The sequence below is a fragment of the Sminthopsis crassicaudata genome, chromosome 3 (genome assembly GCF_048593235.1).
Source record: "Sminthopsis crassicaudata isolate SCR6 chromosome 3, ASM4859323v1, whole genome shotgun sequence".
Classification (NCBI taxonomy): domain Eukaryota; kingdom Metazoa; phylum Chordata; class Mammalia; order Dasyuromorphia; family Dasyuridae; genus Sminthopsis; species Sminthopsis crassicaudata.
In genome coordinates this window covers 396,324,351-396,343,479 of record NC_133619.1, presented here as the reverse complement: position 1 = coordinate 396,343,479, position 19,129 = coordinate 396,324,351, and the positions used below count along the sequence as shown (strand labels likewise).

Here is a 19,129-nt window from a genome sequence, read left to right as displayed (position 1 = left end):
TGAAGCCTATTCAAACCCAATATTGTCTCAAATCATACATATGAGTGTGGGAAGAATGGGCAGGTGGGCAGAACGGACAGAACTCTAATTCCATCAGAGAGTTCTGCTCCACTGAGATCTCTCGATGACTTATAATAAACTTCTACTTTTACTTTTAATTTAGTAAATTCTTTTACTTCACCCACACCATGTCTCATCAAAAGCCTGAAATCCCCAACACACACACACACTCTCTCTCTCTCTCTCATTTTCTCTCTCTTACCTGTTGTGGGATCACTGTCCAAAGACATCCAGCTGAAGGAAGAGCTGGCATTAGAAATGTCTGAGAGAGTCCGACGGGCCAGGACTGCTGGCACTGGAGGTTTGGGGACATCATAGCCATCATCCTCATTCTCTGACTCCTCAGGACCATTGCTGGGAAGGGTTGCCGCCAAATCTCCCTCAACTAACAAGAGAAGTTATATTTTACAAATGTTTCTTAGGAGTAGAACAAATCAAATCCCACAAGCTAACTGAGAACAAACACTCAGATCTTTCAAAAACCAGCAAACAATTCAACTGACCTCAAAATCAGCCAAAAGCAAGCAAAGGGCTCTTAGCTCACCTTTCAACTCAGCTAGTTAAGAGGGGAATTAAGTACTCCCCACCCACATACAAAAGAATTTCATCAATGCAATGAATTTCAATCAATGCAAAAGCAAGGGGAATAGAAGGGAGCCCTGAGCCAACAGAGCAGGCCCAAGCAAAGTAACCTTCAACAGCCTCCAAGCCTAGGGAAGGAATTAAAAACAAAAAAGGTGATTGGTCTGTTAAGTACAGCAAACAAACAAACAAACAAAAAACTTGTTTGAGGTTTAGTCTCCAAACCAAGAAGATGCAAGACTGCTAACCACATATGCTTATCACTTCAGTCAAGTTATTTACAAAAGCCAAAGGGACAAAGGCTCCACCTTCTATACGTTTAAATTGGGGCACTCACCTGATACACTACTGCTCTCCAGACTAGAAGAAGTTGCCTGCGACTGAATGTTGTACATGGCCTCATAGGTGCAACTGTCAATCTGTTGCTCTGAATCAAATGTTCTGAATGGGGAAAAAAAAGAAAGAAAAGAGAGCATGATAAACTTAAAAAAAAGCCCAGCTTTCTTGTGACCTAAAAGACAGAATATAAGACTTAGTCACTTCTAACAACTATTACACAGATGCCAGTTCTCTTATGTGTGTAGTCAAACAGAAAAGCAAAAGGAGTGCATAGTTTAAAGCTTTTGCTGATGTTGAGAGAAAACACAAATGGAGCTGATAATAACTGCAAAAAAGGACTAAGAATTAAACTTAAATATGACTCTGCTTTAATATTGACTAATCAATGCTGAAAAAATCAGGTGGTATACATACTAGAGCAATGATGCCACCTACAACATTCAAAACAAGAGGCCAAAAAAACAAAAACGACCAAAATATGCACAGCAGCACTTTGTAGTAGCTAAGGGTGAAGGGACTAAGCATTTATACAGCACCTACTATGTTCCAGGAACTGGTCTAAACACTTTTTGATTCTCCCAATATCCTTGGGAGGAAGGTGTCATTATCACCTCCATTTTACAAAAGGGAAAACTGAAGCAAACAGAGGTTAAATGACTTGCCTAGAGTCACAAAGCTCTTAAGTATCTGAGGCAAGATTTGAATTCAAATCTTTCTGACTTCAAACCGGAGGCTCTATCTATTAGGCCACCCAGCTGCCTCAAAAGAGGGAGAGAACATTTTTGCAAAAGGCAAACAAGGTGTACAACTGCAAAATGGAAAAGTCAAATAAATTGTGGCATGGGAATATAATGGAATATTACTGCACTTTGAAAAATGATGAATATGACTAATTCAGAGAAACACTGTAAGAGTTATAAGAATTAATATAAAGTGAAGTATGCAGAACTAGGAACAACATATACGTCTACAACAATGCAGACAAAAAGAATAAAAAAAAACAACTGAATACTGCATGATTTTAGTAACAGGTAAATGTAGCTTCTTCCTTTCAGTGCAGAGTTAGGATCTGGTGGAAAGCAAAAAGCATTCATAAAATGTTTTTAAAAAACAAATAAAAAAAGGCCAAAGTTGTAATCATTGCACTAGTAAAGTTTGGGAGTGCTGGAAACTTACTGTAAACTGTGGGTCATCTCCAAAGGTCGTTTCACTTCTATCTTTTGGAGGCTGGAACCAGGAAGCACCAGAGGCCGAGAAGAAGGAGACATATACTCTCCATCCTCATCGCTTCCACACTGTTCCCCAAGGGGCAGTTTTGGCACAGGAAGAGGTCTGGAAGGTTCAGAAGATGAAATACCACATAGTAGAAATCTAATCAAGTGGAGCTAACAAATAGGTCAAGAGCTGGGACACTACAAAGTTTGAAATAAAGCTTCAAAATGGTTTCTTATCAAAGAGATAGAAGCAAATTAATTAAGTCTTAAATTCATGTTAACCTTTTCAGATCCATTAAATTCTTCTGACAGGAGAAATAACTAGTAGAAGATCTCAGAGCAGGAGAGAGTATATGCCATCATCCAGAAACTATGGCTTCCTGTTCTAAAGATGTACAACATTTGCACAGCTCCTTGGTTCTTGACAAAACCAATCCCAGAAGTTTTATTTTAAAGATTGAGTCCTAATAGACAAGGAATTTGTTTTTCATTTTAAAAATCCATAATTAGTATTAGCAAGGAACTTAACTCTTCTAGAAGCATAGATTCCTTTTTTTAATTCCAAAAAAATTACTCAAAAACTTTCTGAACTACCCCAACAAACCTATTATATTGAATTTTGTTTTAATAGCATACCTGGCAGCAAGAGTATAGATGGCATTAGCAGAAGAGGAAGGCTTGATTTTAGAGTGCTCAGACTCTGGCCCAACTAATGGACTATTGTTCGTGTTCTGGAATGAGAAAAAAAAATACTCAAAAACTCTTTCCTATCACAGTAATACATTCAAATCTCCCCTTTGCCTTTATCTACTTCATCCAACTTCATTATTTAGAATTTTCTCCTAACGCCTCACACCTGGATTTATTGCATCTTAGTAATTATACTTGATTTTAGCCCTTTAAGAAGGCTCATTTATGAAAAAGATCATCTAAGAGTCAAGGAAATAGGATTAGATTTAGAGCTAGAAGGGATCTTAGAGGCCATGGCATATAAAAGTTAAATGACTTGCCCTGGATCACTCAACTAGTACATGTCTGAGGCAGAATTTGAACCCTGTTTCTCCTGAATTCAAGTTCAGTGCCCTATTCACTACACCATGATGCTTCTCAGAATTTACTCTATAGACATTAGAGACATGACATTAATGAGCTAACAACTTTTCTAGCATTTATACAAACTCAGATTGACCTTTACATGCTGATAACCAGAAAGTTGATTTTACTCTTTATTTCCTTACTTAGCTTGTATGTAACTTATAATGAACAAAAACAGAGAAAGAATGAAACTAACCTACATGAAGGGCACTGTCTTCATTCCTAGCCTTTCCTTACTCCAAGGAACGTTGAGTACTTTTGATATAATCAGAACAATTCTGTTTCTTGGTGTGTCTGGAGCATTACCTTCCAGTTGACCAATTCTAATTTTTAAGATGTTTTTTCTTTGTATCTCTATTACATTTGCCTAATTCTGATTTTTAAGAACTTATAATTCTTTCGACAATTTTCTTGCATAGCTCATTTCTTTTCCCTTTTCCTCTACTACTCATTTGATTTTTAAATATATTTTTTGCCTATTAAAAATCTTTTTTATTAGCTCTTCTAGAGCTTCTTGCTGAACAGTTTTGTTATCCAATCTACACCTAATCTTTTTAAGTCATTGACTTCCAATTTTATGTCTTGGAGCACCTTTTTATGGTCAGGTTCTTTTGCTGTTTGCTTATTTTCCTACCCTACTTACTTTTTTGACTTAGGATTGTATATTAAAATTAGCCTCTGCTCACCTTTGGGGAGGGTAGGGAGAGACAAAAAAGGGAGATGACTGGACTGAGTTGCTGTCTTTTATGTTCTAATGCTTTCACAGCTCAGTTTGGAGGCTTGTTGATTTTTGGTGTCTTCAATGTAGTATGATGCAGAAAAAAGTCTGGATATTTCCTTCTTGCTCTGTACACACGTGAGGTCCCTGTTCCTAGTGACTAGGGCAGCTCCTCTCTGCCCTGGAACTAACACACAGAATTAGGTAATAGGTAACAATGGTACCAGATCTCAGTGCAGTACAGAGGTCTCCTGGATGTCCTTCTGACTAGATGTTCAGTCAACTTACTGTCCTAAGGTTGCTGCTGCTGCTGCCCCACAATCCACAGCCCACAGATGACACTGCTTTCACTATGTCTAGTTTCTGGCCAGTCCCAGTGCCAGTGTCCAAAGATTTCTCTTATCTTCCTAAGATTCCTTGGGCAAAAGAAATGACTTATTTTGACTTTTTGCTGCCTTTCCTGATCAGAAATCTGTTCAGAATTTTCTGTGGCACTTTTATAGAAGAGATGTGGCAATTGGGACTTCCCACTCCTCCATGTTGTCTCTATCCCAACCAGACAATTTGTCTACCTGTTGAATATGATCTGCTACATTTAAAACTTAAATCTTGTACCAGTCATCCAAATTTGAAACTTCTTTGACTTCTTCCCTATAGATACCAAATTATCTTTTTTCCTTTTTTCAATCATTCTTGTATATATTTTCCTCTTTCCATTCTCACCACTACTCCTCATGCTTTATCATCTTTCCCCCAAAATCTGTCATTCTGACTTCACTAACATTGATCCAATCTTCCATGTTTAAAATCTAAAAGTTATTTGGATCATTTTCTCTTCTTCACATATCACCTATCGATATATAATTTGAGCTCTGCAATTTCTCAATGATTTATTCCCTTCTCTTTTATTTCCATCACCTTTATAGCCAAATATAAGTTTTCATTACCAACTACAAGTTTATTTCAATAGGATCTAAACAGGTTCCTGACTCCATTCTATATTCCCCTTTAAACCATACTTTACACATCTACCAACCTTTTTCTTTTTTAAATTTACAAATTGGTCATTACACTTCTCTGCTCAAAATCCTTCAATACCTCCCTATTTCCTACAGAATTAAATTCAAATTCCTTTAGGCAATCAACATGCTGTACAATGCAGCACTGCTCTATCTTTCCAACTTCAATTCATACTGTTCCCAGCTCTTTCTTCCTCCCAATCTATTATTTTCATGTAACCCACACTTCAGTCAAAGGGATCTAATTCCAGCTTCTTAAAGTGTGATTTGTGCAATTATGATTTATTATCAGTAAAAATTTAATATGCATACCTATTTTATATATCTAAAAGTTTAAGATGCACCCCAGTCGTAACTCACTGCTTTCTATACATGTTCTATTGTAATCCATTTCCATGTCTCTGGTGTATGATACTTGGAATGCTCTTTACTCACCATTCTTTGCTGCCCAAAAAACTGTCTATTGAATTTCTACTCATTCTTTCAAGTCCAACTCAAATGTTATCTATTCAGGAGGAAGCCCCACTTCCCTGATACTCACAGTCAGTAATATTCTCTACAATTCTGCTTCCATGGGCCTCATATAACACTCTATTAACTCCTTTGTAATACATGTATTATTGAGTTCCAGTTATTTGTGTGTGCTTGTCAACTACTGGAGTATAAATTCTATGAGGGCAGGATTACAATTTGCCTAAACTATGTATTTCTGGGACAGTCAAGTGGCACGGTGGATAGAATATGTTGAGCCTTGAGTTAGAAATTTTCATCTTTCTGAATTCAAATCTGGCCTCATACACGTACTAACTGTGTCATCTCAGACAAGTAACTTAACCTTATTTGCCTCAGTTTCTTCATCAGTAAAATAAGCTGGAGAAAATGGTTTTTTCAAAACCACTCCTGTATCCTTACCAACTTAGGGTTCTAAAATGGACATGATTGAAAACAAAAAACCGTATCTGCCAATAAAGCATAACGCTCTTTATATGTAGTAGGCACTGAACAAATTTGACTATTATAATCACTTAAGAACATCAATTTAGAGATGAACATAATCTTAAGGATCATCTAGTTCACCAACACCCCTTATTTCATAGATGAAAAAATGAAAGCCCAGAGAAGTTATGCAAAATGATCCAAGCTCAAACCATCATCAATGGAAGAAAATTTAAGCTCTTGCTTTTACCTCTCAGTTCTTATATTCTCCTTACCTAACATGCTACTTCCCCCACACCTTCTTCACTTTTCACACTGCCACAAATTTAATCTTCCTAAATGATCATTTTCATTATGCCAAATATACACTGCTCAATATTCTCCATAGTTCTTCATTGTCCAGAGAATGAAATCCATTTTCTTTAACCTGGATCCATGATGTTTCCATGATTCTAGCCACCCTTTTTAGTCTTATTTCCTACTACTCTCATCCATGAATGTTTGCTCCAAATCAGTCTATCATTTCTTAAAAAGATCCCGGCTTTTTGTTTTTTTCTCTAAACTTGGAAAATGCTCCCTCCCACACATAAGTTCTATCCATCCACTGAAGTCCAGATCATCTTCACTAAAAATGATCCCATTTCCAAACTCTTTTAGGATTTATTGTCTCCATTCTCATGAGGACTTTATATTACAGCATAGTTACCAGATATATATACATATACATATATATATGCATGCTTTATATTTCCCAGAGTACTTACTCACAGAAGACAATGGCATATGTTTTAATAGCTTATAGTAAAACTGACTTACCACTGGAGCATCAAGGCTGAAAGTGCTTCCATGCCTAAGACCATCGACTCTTGGATCCATCTGAGAAGGCAGTGAAAAAGGAAGCGAGTGTCGATTGGTCAATTCTCTGCCTGACCAGGGATCAGCAGGACTTAGGGTAGCCGTAGGTACTTTTGGTATTGGCCGGGGAAGCCATGATTCTCCTGGGTGGCCAGAAGGAAAAGGAGGAAGTTTGTCCCTAGATGGACAGTCTCCTGGTGTACACGGTAGTGGGCGTCTCTGAGGCCGACTCTCTGCTCCAATGGAATGTGGTCTGTCTGGAGGAGGTGGTGGAGGAAGATCTCGAAGTGTGGGAGGGATTGGCAAAGGTTTGTCCTTATGAAGGGAGCCAGGGGTGATCTGTTGGAACATAATGGAAGACAATAAGTACCCACTTATTCATCACTAAAAAACAGGGAAATAGCAGAGATAGAAAAGTTTTTACCTTAGAAGCAGTTCCAGGACTAGAAGCACCTGAGGGTATAGATGTTCGCTGTTGCAAAAGATCCAATCGTGGTGGCACTGGAGGAAGAGAAGCTTGTGGGGCCATGGAGAATGGAGAAGGAGGCCGTTCAACCTAAAGTAAAAAATTTGTTGCAAGGATTTTCATGTTCTATGGAGAAAAAACTATTCCAAAATAGCACAGATTTTTTTCTAAAACAGTGTCTAGCAATTGTCACACAAATACAGGACAATATGGATATGGCATAATCAGCTGACATAGTCATTCAAACCCCTATTGAAAAAAATATTCTTCCAGAATAAATGATAAATTCTGCTGGGATTTCATTGCCTTCATGCCACCATGAGAGGGCACTCAACCCATCAACATCAACCAAAGAGGGATCCAGTTAACTATCAGAAAATATATTGGAAGAAGAGTCTTAAGTTTTCCCTCATGATGTTGCTGTCTTTTAAAAGCTCATTTCACTTCAAGTGGAAAAAAAATCTTTGCTAAATTGCTCTCTTGTTTTTCTACTGTTTTCTTTCAAGAAAGGTTAATTGCTAATGATTTTCTTTCTTTTCTTTTCTTTTTTTATTATAGCTTTTTATTTACAAAGCATATGCATGGGTAATTTTTCAACACTGATCCTTACAAAACCTTCTGTTCTAACTTTTCCCCTCCTTCCCCCCCACCCCCTCCCCTAGATGGCAGGTAATCCAATACATGTTAAATATGTTAAAGTATATGTTAAACACAACATATGTATACATATTTATACTTATCTTGTTGCACAAGACAGATCAAATTTAGAAAAAAAGGTTAAAAAAAAAACAAAAAAACCTGAGAAGAAAAACAAAAATGCAAGCAAACAATAAAAGAGTGGAAATGCTATGTTGTGATCCACACTCATTTCCCATAATTCTCTCTTTGGGTGCAGCTGATTCTCTTCATTACTGAACAACTGGAACTGGTTTGGATCATCTCATTGTTGAAAAGAGCCACGTCCATCAGAATTGATCATCATATAATATTGTTGTTGAAGTGTGTAATGATCTCCTGGTTCTGCTCATTTAACTTAACTGCTAATGCTTTTCAAGGTTAAAAATGCAGGAAAGGAGCAAGAAGATATCAACCTGAGCAAGTCACCAGGAAAAATATTAAAGATAAGAAAGTAGATCTAAGTCCATGTAAAACAGGCTTTATATGGATTTTCTTTTAAGAGAAAATAGAGACTAAATATATATCCTCCTATTTAAAGTCTTCATTAGTTCTTTATAGCTACTAAAAAAAAAAAAAAAAAAAGGTCAAACTTCTTAACTTTACATTCAAGGCTGTACCTATCACGTTTACAATTTAAACCTTATTTTTCTAATCTTTTGCTTTCTTCCCTCATTCATTTGTGCTATATATACTTTCAACAAACTGGGCTACTTTTCAATAGTCATAGATGTCAATATGTCATTATCATCCATCTCCATGCTTTTGCATGGTCTTTCCACAACTCCAGTGTCATATCTTCTATAAAATCTTCCTCAAGATTCAGATTTCCCAAAGGACTCTAATCATACTTCTCTCATACACTTACACAAGTAACTATGATATATGATGATTCAAAGACCAAACTATACTATGAGTTCCATGAAGAATCATTTTTTACCTTTGTATTTCAGAAACACACCAAGATAATATTTTTTACATAATAGATGTGTGATAGTGGTCAAGTCTACTGAATTCTGAAGAAGATGAATGAAACATTTACAGAAGAGTTTTTAAACTAATAAACATCTTCAATTCTTTTAAAGAAACATACTACTTTAGTATTTCAATTTAAGAACTAGAAGTAATTAATATTTACTTTTTAATTAAAGTAAAAATAGACCACAAATTATTTGAAATGAATGCAAAATTTCTTTCTATCTTTCTGCACAAAGCAGCAGAATGAACAGATAAGCACTTGGCATAATGATCTATGTAGTAAAATGCCTCTCTGCATTCACAACAGAAAGCAAAACTGATAGGAGAGAGTCAAATATATAATGAATGCACTCAAAATAAGATGACATCCCATACATAGCCTAAACAAAAACCCTGCACTTAGATCAGTCATTATTGCTGAGTAGAAGAGGATTAAGAGAAAAGGAAGATGACAGATCTCATCTTCTGAAGTACCTTTTGCTTACTTCTTTGTTTAGAGAAAGGGTTCAATTTCTGCTGACAAGGCAATAAAGGAAACCATAAAGCAATATTCTTTAAGGATGAGAAAACAAGATCTAGATTTTATAACAGATTAGACTAACATTTCTTTCTCTCATTCAGTCACAGTTACCATGTCAATTTTCCCCTTGAAATGTCATATCAGTTCTTTCCTAAACATTCCTACACATTCCTACTGGCATCATTCCCTAGTTTAGATCATCAATTGTGGCTTAGGTTGTTACAACAACCTAATAACTAAATTAATTATTTCTAGCCTACCTCTAATCCAATTCAGCCTAAACTTAAAAGCCACCAGTGATTCCCAATTTCCTCAAAGAGAAGAATGTCTGCTTTCCATATTAAAGCAAGCATTTAGATGGATAACCTTACAGAACTTGCCCATCAATTTGTATATCAAAAGTATTTTGATGTATATCAAAAGATAGTACAGAAGGAAAGTGATTTGGTCATAAAGTTGAACAAGAGAAGAAAAGTAAAAGAAAAATGCCTCCAAAAAACTGCAAAGTTCCTACAATTACTTCATCTTACCATGAGAAAAAGCAATTTTTTAAACAGTGAAATTCTGTTATTGTTGATTTATGGCAATTAAAGATGAATAAAACACTCTCCAAAGAACTAAAGTGAATCACATTCAGAAGCAATGGAAAGACATATGATAGGAATGAACAGGCTACAAAGTATTAGCAATGAGTAACATTGATGAATGGTAGTAAAAAAAAAAAAAATTGTCCTCAAAGAATTGTATGATAGTAAGTGTAAGAGGAGCTGGTCACAAAGTGAGGAAAGAAGACAATCAGAATAGTCCATTGAGGTTTATACAATATGAAGAGAAAATAAGGAAGAGCTCCAGAGGGGCCCAGACCATCTGGGTGACCTGTGGAAAAACAAAGTTATAGTGTATATATCTACAGTATAGAGAACTTCCAATCTAATGAGATCACAGATACATTTGAGTATTTGTATTTAAATGGTATTATTTCTTCCATGAGTGTTTAACAGCCTTGTGAAGGTCAATCAGGGTTGAGAATCTTCAAAAGCACAAGAGGATAAATATCTCAAGGGTGGTGAAAAATATTTAATTGATTTGATAGATGATAAGCTCAATACTGTAGAAGAAAATGAGGGTATAATAGGGTAAGGAACCAAATGGATAGTCAGGAGCTGAAGTTTATGGTAAAGATAAAGAGTAAAATTCAGCAGAGTTAAGGCAGAAGGAAAAGACAGAATAATAGAAACTCAAGATCACAGAGGAGAATTTCAAAGTTCAAAATCATAGAGCTGGCATAATTACAAATGATGGTGTGATTAATATTATGATCATCTCTAAAAGATTGAGGTGAAGTGAAGATATAGGTCATGGGAATTAATCTGGTGATGAACTGAAAGCCCAGCAAGTTCAAGGAGACATCCAAATGTATACAGAACTGTCCAAATATGAAGGCAGGGAGGGAAAATTTAAGTACTGAATTCTTTGAGAAGAAAGAAAGTGACCTGGAACCACAGCAACAAGGATTTAGATTGGGTATGATAATGACTGATGGAATCAACAACTGAACAACGAATATCCTAAACTTATAGTTCTGGCCTTTAGGGGACCCGAGAAAAAAGTCAGCACCAGAAAAAGAACAAAGTTTTTGGTACTACAAGAAGATGGAAAAAATATAAAAAGAGAATTAATACATTCAGGATATGGCTTTTTTTTTTTAACATAATGGCCTCCTTAGTTTCTCAACTTCAATTCCTACCACCTCTGTTTCAAGTGTACCACAATTAAGAGCAGAAGTAATCATATTTACTGCCATGTAATCCCCTCACTGAATTTGTCCTAGGTTCAGGAATTCCCAGTATGGTTCAAATCATTGATCTCCATTTGGGTCTATGTATTTTGCTTAGTTTCCTCTATTAATTATTTTAATTCAATGTGATCTTTATTTAATCTCTTTATCCTCTGATATCCAAAAGTCATTGTCTTCTAGAGTACATATAGGCAGGCATTCATTTAGACAACTCACAGAGAAATTGACATTGACAAAAGCTAGATGCTACTGTTAAGCAAGGAAGGATATTTCATTGGAAACTAATTCATAAGTGATCAGTTCTTTAATATTTTCATGCTATGATGACTTGTTTCCTCATGCACAACTTGTGTTTTGCTATAACTTTTGCTTTCCTACACAATCTTAAGGAAGGTTGTGTGGAATAGTAGATAAAAACCTGGCTGTGAAGACTAAAAAACCTAATGTGGGATTTGGGCAAGTTACTTAACCTCTGTTTACCTCAGTTTTCACAGGATAATAATAGCACTTAACTTGAAGGGTTGTTGTGAGGATTAAATGAAATATTATTTGTAGAGCACTTGGTACACTTATTCCCTCCACTCCTTTTTTTTCCCCAATGTGTACATTAGTAGAATTTCCTCAAAGGAAAGTTGTTTACATCAATGAAATCACAGATTCAAACCAATGCAAAATGTAATTTCTTAACTGCCAGAAATCAAATAATGAATAGTTATTTAATGAAGCTTCTCCTATATTTTAAATAAAGATATCATTTTATTTTTTTACAATGCTTTTAAGAAGAATATACTTTACTGTTTTCTCTCTCTGTCCTTCTTTTTCCCTTTTTATTATTGCCTCTTGTTCATCCACTGTCACTCAATCTCATTATTCAGGTTATGCAAGTATTATGTTTCAAAACATTAGTGGATTGAGGAATACAGTTGGGTAACTAATGATGGAAGACTCCGAAGAACAACAATATTTGTGTATAAAAATATATTTAGTTTGGAGGGTTTTGAGATCTTTTAAGCTCAGAATTTTTAAAAAATTTAAAACCCAAATGTTTATCTTTATTTCCTCATTATTCCCTATTTATCTCTCCAGAAGCAACACATAGGATTTAATATATATATATATATATATATATATATATATATATATATATATATATAAATAAAACTTTTCTTTGGTCAGAAACACAAGATCCATTTCTCTTGCTTTAAAAAAAAAAAGTTCCAGAGATTTCTCTAAACCTAATGTGGGATTTGCACCTTAAAGCATAATATAAATATAATAATTATTATGATAAAGGCATTAGGGGTAGTTAGACTGGACAAAGACTTAGCAGTGACATAATAGCTGCTTTTTAATATTTTGTGTGTAATATGCATCAAAATCTGATGAAGCACAATATAGCAGAAAGATTGAAATTAGGGGACCTTAAACAAAACACCAGCTCTGCTACTTAGGAGGATCTGCAATTTTGGACAAGCTGTTCCTGTTACTGGACTTTGGTATTCTCCTCCATAAATGAAGGGGTTGGCTAGATAATCTATCAAGTGCCTTCCAGTTCTAAATTTTTATCATATAAAGATTCTATATTACCAAACAAGATAAAAGATATAATATTATAGCAAACCTATTAATATCCTTAACCTTAACAAAAGTGCCTGCCACACAGAAACTTAATAAATTACTAGTTCATTGATTGAATTTCCCTATCCTGACTATTTTACCAACCAAAATACTTGGGTAAAGCAAAGTCTGGGATACAAAATTTCTTATACTCTTTGTTTTTCATCAAATGATTTACTATTTCACCAAATAACTCAATTAAGTCCCCTAGTTGAAGTATTACCTTGGCACAGGCCAGTTCCTTCATCATGAAAAGGGAGTCATCAGCTCTTTCATCATCATCATCATCATAATTTGGTGAAGGAGCTCCTTCTGCTCCTTGCCTAAGTAGGCCACCACCTCCTCTGGGATCAAATGGATCCACCACGATAGGCTCTGTACCTTTAATTTCACACCTACAGAAAGGGCAACCTTGACCTTCTGATTCCTGTAAAGAAAGAGACATCTGAAAGTATTTAAAATATCTTAGCATCAGGACAGTATAAAAAATATTGTATAGTGATGAAAGCTAGATAGATATTTGAAATATAAACTTATTAATCACAGGTCATACTTTTATTACCTGAAAAAAGGCCAAAAAAAAAAAAAATTATAGAGGGACCATCTTTGACTTAAGTGTGGGATTTGGAGCCCTACCTGCCAAGCTGTAAGACAGGATGTGCACATGAGGTGGCCACAAGGTTCAATCTTCACATCTTTATCATTTTCAGCACATATTTTACAAAGCTGGAAGGTGGAGCCCATCTCACAGTACAATTCATATTGTTCCTTATGAGAAAAAACAAAGGTCACTTGGTGTGTTAGAACCATACATCCTAAAATACAGATCACTAAAAACAGTACTTGTTTCATTAAATCTTTCTAGAGTTTAAAAAAAAAAAAAATCAATTCTAAAAGAGTGTTTAGAATTTCTTCCTTTAAAACTAGCAACATCCACTCCTTGTGCTACTGGCCTATAAGGAAATATAATGACAAGACTAGTTTGATAGAACATATAAAATTACTAGGTTAATAAAAGTTATCAAAACAAAGACATCTCAGATAGTATTCCAAACTCCAAGATGGACCATATACCTTGAGAATTCAGAATTGCTTTAGTTTATTTTTATCAAACTGAACTAAATAATTAATTCAGTGGCTTAATTTTTGAGAATAGGGAAATCATCATAAGGAAATAAATATGCAGTTAACCTGGGTAACTTTAATGTGATCTTGAGGAGTAGGCTCACATAAGCCAGTCAGGTCTGGATTTTGATTTCGTCCATCAGGAAACAAATAGCTAAAAAATAAAGAAATAAAACAAAACAATGTTTTTTATTCTCTGGATTACAACTCTAATTTTGTGTGTTACCATTACAAAACAGTAATAATAAGATATGAATGTCATCACTTTAGAGTTTTTAGAACAGGCTCCCTCAAACTTTCACCTATTAAAATATCCTTGAGTTTATTATAGTTATTTATGTGTTTGTATTTTTAATCTCTATATTTTCAGAAACTATGCTCAATATTTTGAAGATGCAGATACTTAACAAATGTTGATTTCAAACTAAATTACTAATGGCTGATTACCCCCCCCCAAACAGAACAGAACAGAGGTAAATTCATAAGAATTTCTACAGGGAGTAAAATGACTCAAAGCAATCTGACAAGATGATGTTAGATTGATATTATAGAGATGTTTCTTTCCAGGATGCACAGTTAATGCAACATTATAACATGAAGGGATAGATAAACAAGATGTCAGTTCTTACTGGGAGTTTCTTTTTTAACCAAAGGATTCAAATGTCTTTGAATACTAATTACCATAAATTGACAAAAATATATTTTAGAGATGAAGAAAATAAGCCAAGTCACTGAAATCATCTACCAATAAAGTTCAAGCATTCATTCTGTAAGGTTCAAAGCAGAGGCAAAAATCTCTTTTGCTCATATTATTCTGGGAGTTTCATGTAGAGACCAAGAGAATGAAAATTGGTTTTCCTCATCCTTTTAGAAGATAGGTGACATGCAGATACTCAGTAATTTCTTATTATATTCTAGGTATGCCAACAGATAAGAAGAAATAGTGATTACATGATATAAATGAAATCTGCCATGCAAATCAGCAACAGGTTAGAATCAAATACCTTAAATAAATTTTGTTGAACCAAAAATAAGTTACAATGCAAATAGAAAAGGTTTTAAGCATTGTTAAATCGAAATTCTCAGATATATTAATTCACTAATGCTGTCCTATGATATGCTATAATGTGAAAAGGTCAAGTAAACATAATTATTAATTTATTGTTTTTTCAAAGTTTGTCAAATTAAAAAATAATGGATAAATCCCTTGCTCATAAAAAAGGAGAAAACCAAATTTAAAAATCCCAGAAAGCACAACACCTCCAAAAAACTAAGTTCAACATAATGGAAAGGCCAAGATAATAAATTCTATCAATATACTCCTCAGGACAACCTATAGAAGGAACATGAAATAAAACCAAAGAATGATGTTTTAGCCCCTCAAGTTCCTAGACATCATTGAAAGATAAATAGCTACTCACAAGCCTTCCCTGAAGCCATCAATCAGTGCTTGGAAGAGAGGTTTGTTGTGAGGGATTGTCTGGAGAATATTCCCATCAGCAGTGACATAGCCAATGGCCCACTGACCCAGCCTTGTACAGCTCAGTCGGAAAATGTAGCTGAGGACACAAAGATTTTTACATATGCTAAAATGAGGATGGCCAACAAGAAGAGACAAAAAAAAAAAAATCTTGTTTACAAAGCATCACAGATAACTTCCTCTATTCCTCTAGATAAAAAACTAAAGACCTGCTAACTTAATATTTATAACTTGAAATAATTCTCAGATTACTATAACAAAGCTATCCATTTGTTTCTTTAATTAAACCACAAGCTAATGATGAAATCAAATCTTGGTCACTAGATACCGAAATCAAGCTTTTGCTCCTTATATTCTAAAAGAAACCATAAAAGAACAAGTATGACAATTTCCTACAGTGTGCTAACCTGCCAGGCTTGTGAATGAATTTCTGGAGCCGAGCTTTCACTTCATCATATGTCAAGAATGCCATATAACCCGGATGAGTCACAGCAAGGCTATTCCAATTCCTGAGCAAAGATGACCAAGGCTAAAGAAACAAGACAGTGATCACAAGTTATCAATCCATAATCAAATATTATAATTTTAAATTTAACTTTTCTAGGTTATATATATATATATATATATATATATATATACACACACACACACACAATCATTTTTGACATATTTCTATATAATTCATGTTGGAGAAGAAAAATTGGAACAACCACGGAAAAGAAAAAAGAAAAGAAAAAGTAAAAACAGTATGTTTCAGTATGCATTCTCTCCATAATTCTCTCTGGATACAGATGGCATTTTCCATCCAAAGTTTGTTGGAATTGCCTTGGATCAATAAATTGCTGAAAAGAACCAGTTGATCATCACACAATCTTGCTGTTGCTGTGTATAATGTTTTGCTGGTTCTGCTTGTTTTACTCAACATTAGTTTATATAGGTCTCAAGATTTTTCTGAAATCAGCTCTTCATCATAACTTACAGAATAATATTCCATTACTTTCATATACCATAATTTATTCAGCCATTCTACAACTAATGAGCATACACTTATTTTCCAATTCTTTGCCACAACAAAAAGAATTGTTACAAATATTTTTGTATATGTGGGTTCTTTTCTCTCTTTTATGATGTCCTTGGGATACAGATTTAGTAATGGTACTGCTGAATCAAAATCTAAATGCTTACATAAATAAAACAGAAAAAGGGAAGATCAATGAATTAGGTATGCAACTAAAAAAGCTAGAAAAAGAACAAATTAAAAACCAATTAAATATCAATTTAGAAATTCTGAAAATCAAAGGAAAGATTAATAACATCTAAAGAAAACTATTAAACAAATGAATAAAACTAAGAGTTGTTTTATGGGGGAAAAAAATCACAACAAAATAGATAAACCTTTGGTTTATGTGATTACAAAAAGGAAAGAAGAAAATCAAATTACCAGTATCAAAACTGAAAAGGATGACCTTATCACCAATCCAATAACGAAGAAATTAAAGCAATAATTAGAAGCTATTTTGCTTAGTTATATGCCAACAAATCTGACAATCTAATTGAAATGGATAAATATTTATAAAAATATGAATTGCTCAGATTAAAAGAAGAGGAAATATAATATTTAAATGAACCCATTTTATAAAAAGAAACTGAACAATCCATCAGTGAATTCTCTAAGAAAAATAAATAATCATTAATTGCCTACTACATGCCAGACAACTGTGCTAAGTGCTAGGAATATTAAAAGAGACTAAAGTAGTTCCTTAATTCCTGCCCTGAAGAAGCTTACTCTTTACTGGAGAATCTAGAGATTGCTACACAAAGCAAGCTATATACAAGATAAGTAGGACATAATGAACAAAGGGAAGCAAATGGAAGTAATGAGAGATGAGAAAGGCTTTCTGTAGAAGGCATGATTTTTGTTGAGATTTAAAAGAAGCCAGGGACCTTAATAATTGGAACAGAAGAGGGACTGTCTAGGTATTAGAACAACTAAGTAAAAATATCTGGAGTCAAGAAACAGTGTTGTTCATAGTATAGTAAGGAGGCCAGTGTTACTGGATTAAAGAGTGTATATCAAGAAATAAGGTATAAAAAGACTGGAAAAGTAAGATGGGGCTAGCTAATAAAGGACTTTAAAGCCAAATAAAGCATTTTGTATTTGATTCTGGAGTTAATTGGGAGCCACTAATGTTTATTGCATAGAGAGCTAACACAATTGGATCTAAACTTTAGCAAAATCATTTTAGTGGCTGGTTGGAGGATAGATTGGAGTAGAGAGAGACTTGAGGCAGACTCACTAACAAGCTATTATAATAATCAAAGTATGACATGATAAAGATCAGCACCAGAGGGTGGAAGTGTCAGACAACAGGTGGTATATTGAAGAGATGGTGCAAATGTTTAATGAAAAGACTTAACCATTATTTTGTATGCAGGGAGTGAGAGAGAGTGAGTAGTTTAGGATGACTTCTAGATTGTGAGCCTGAAGCAATGAGAGAATGATACTAGCCTCTATACTAACATGAAAGGGGGAGAAGGAAAAGGGGTAAAAGGGGAAAAAAATGAATTTTATTTTAGGCATGACTGACTTTAAGATGTCTAATAGATATCTAATACAAGAAGTTTGAAAATGTGAGTTTAGAGATCAGATTAGCATAGAGATGGTAAATTAAATCCATGGGAGCTGATGAGAGAAATAAAGCAGTACAGAGGGAGGGAAGCATAGTAGAAGGGAGGGGAAGAGAGAACAGTGCAAAGTAGGAGAGGGGAAAAGAGACCTATGGTTAGAAGGTGTGATCTGGAAGGGATTCTAACAAAAAAGATACAGAAGGAACAGTCTTGGATTAAGTAAGAGGAAAACCAGTAAAGAAAAGCTGAAAATCTAGAAAAAAGGAGGTGAAAGTGATCAAGTTTTGGATTTGGCAACTAAGAGATTATTAGTAATTTTGGAGAAGTTTCCAGTATGGTGGAATAACAAATTCACAAGCTAAATTATAAGCAGAGAAAGTGAAAACATCTATTGGAGATGGTCTTTTCAAAGACTTTAGCTACAAAAGACAAAAGAGTATAGGATATTTTGCATTTCAATTAATCAAAAAGTAGTTTTAAGCACCTATTATGTTCTAAGTCCTAAGTGAGGATATTAGGGCTAAAAAGGCAAATGTGAAACTGTCCTTGCCTTTGGGAAACAACATGTACACACAAAATTATATACAAAATAAATGCAAGGGTATGTCAGAGGACAAGAATTAGTTGGGATCAGGAAAGGCCTCATTTCTTCTATGAGCTTTGAAGAATACTAGAGACTATATGAGGCAGAAGGGAAAATAAAGCTATATCAGGCACAAAACACAATAATGCATGGACAAGGAACCCAGTATGTCATATTTTTCATATATAAGATACTGGGTTCCTTGTCCATGCATTCCTGTGCAAGATGGGTATATTTGTGAAAGAAGTAATATGTAATAGGAATTAATCATGGATAAAGAGATAGGGGAATGGGGAATGTACTGAGGATAGGAATAAAGAAAGGTGAAAATTTATATGAGAATTTAGCCTTGCTTTAAAAAAAGTCAAGAAATGTGAGGTTAGCTTTAGTCAATGGCAGAGAGAAATTAGTCAACCCAAAAAAAGAATAAAAAGATAAGTT

At 34.5% G+C, this 19,129-nt stretch overlaps 1 protein-coding gene across 1 annotated transcript in view; it reads right to left on the bottom strand.

Annotated features, from left to right (window-relative positions):
* Window positions 1-19,129, bottom strand: part of CBL (Cbl proto-oncogene) — a 96,305-nt gene that overhangs the window by 11,664 nt on the left and 65,512 nt on the right. Inside the window, exons 5-15 of the mRNA XM_074302374.1 lie at window positions 15,885-16,006; window positions 15,419-15,556; window positions 14,064-14,151; window positions 13,509-13,640; window positions 13,096-13,299; window positions 7,243-7,374; window positions 6,780-7,157; window positions 2,832-2,926; window positions 2,158-2,313; window positions 980-1,083; window positions 263-445 (exon numbers count right to left, since the gene is read on the bottom strand). Of these exons, the coding sequence (XP_074158475.1) occupies window positions 263-445; window positions 980-1,083; window positions 2,158-2,313; window positions 2,832-2,926; window positions 6,780-7,157; window positions 7,243-7,374; window positions 13,096-13,299; window positions 13,509-13,640; window positions 14,064-14,151; window positions 15,419-15,556; window positions 15,885-16,006 (1,732 nt within the window). The remainder of the gene's footprint in view (window positions 1-262; window positions 446-979; window positions 1,084-2,157; window positions 2,314-2,831; window positions 2,927-6,779; window positions 7,158-7,242; window positions 7,375-13,095; window positions 13,300-13,508; window positions 13,641-14,063; window positions 14,152-15,418; window positions 15,557-15,884; window positions 16,007-19,129) is intronic.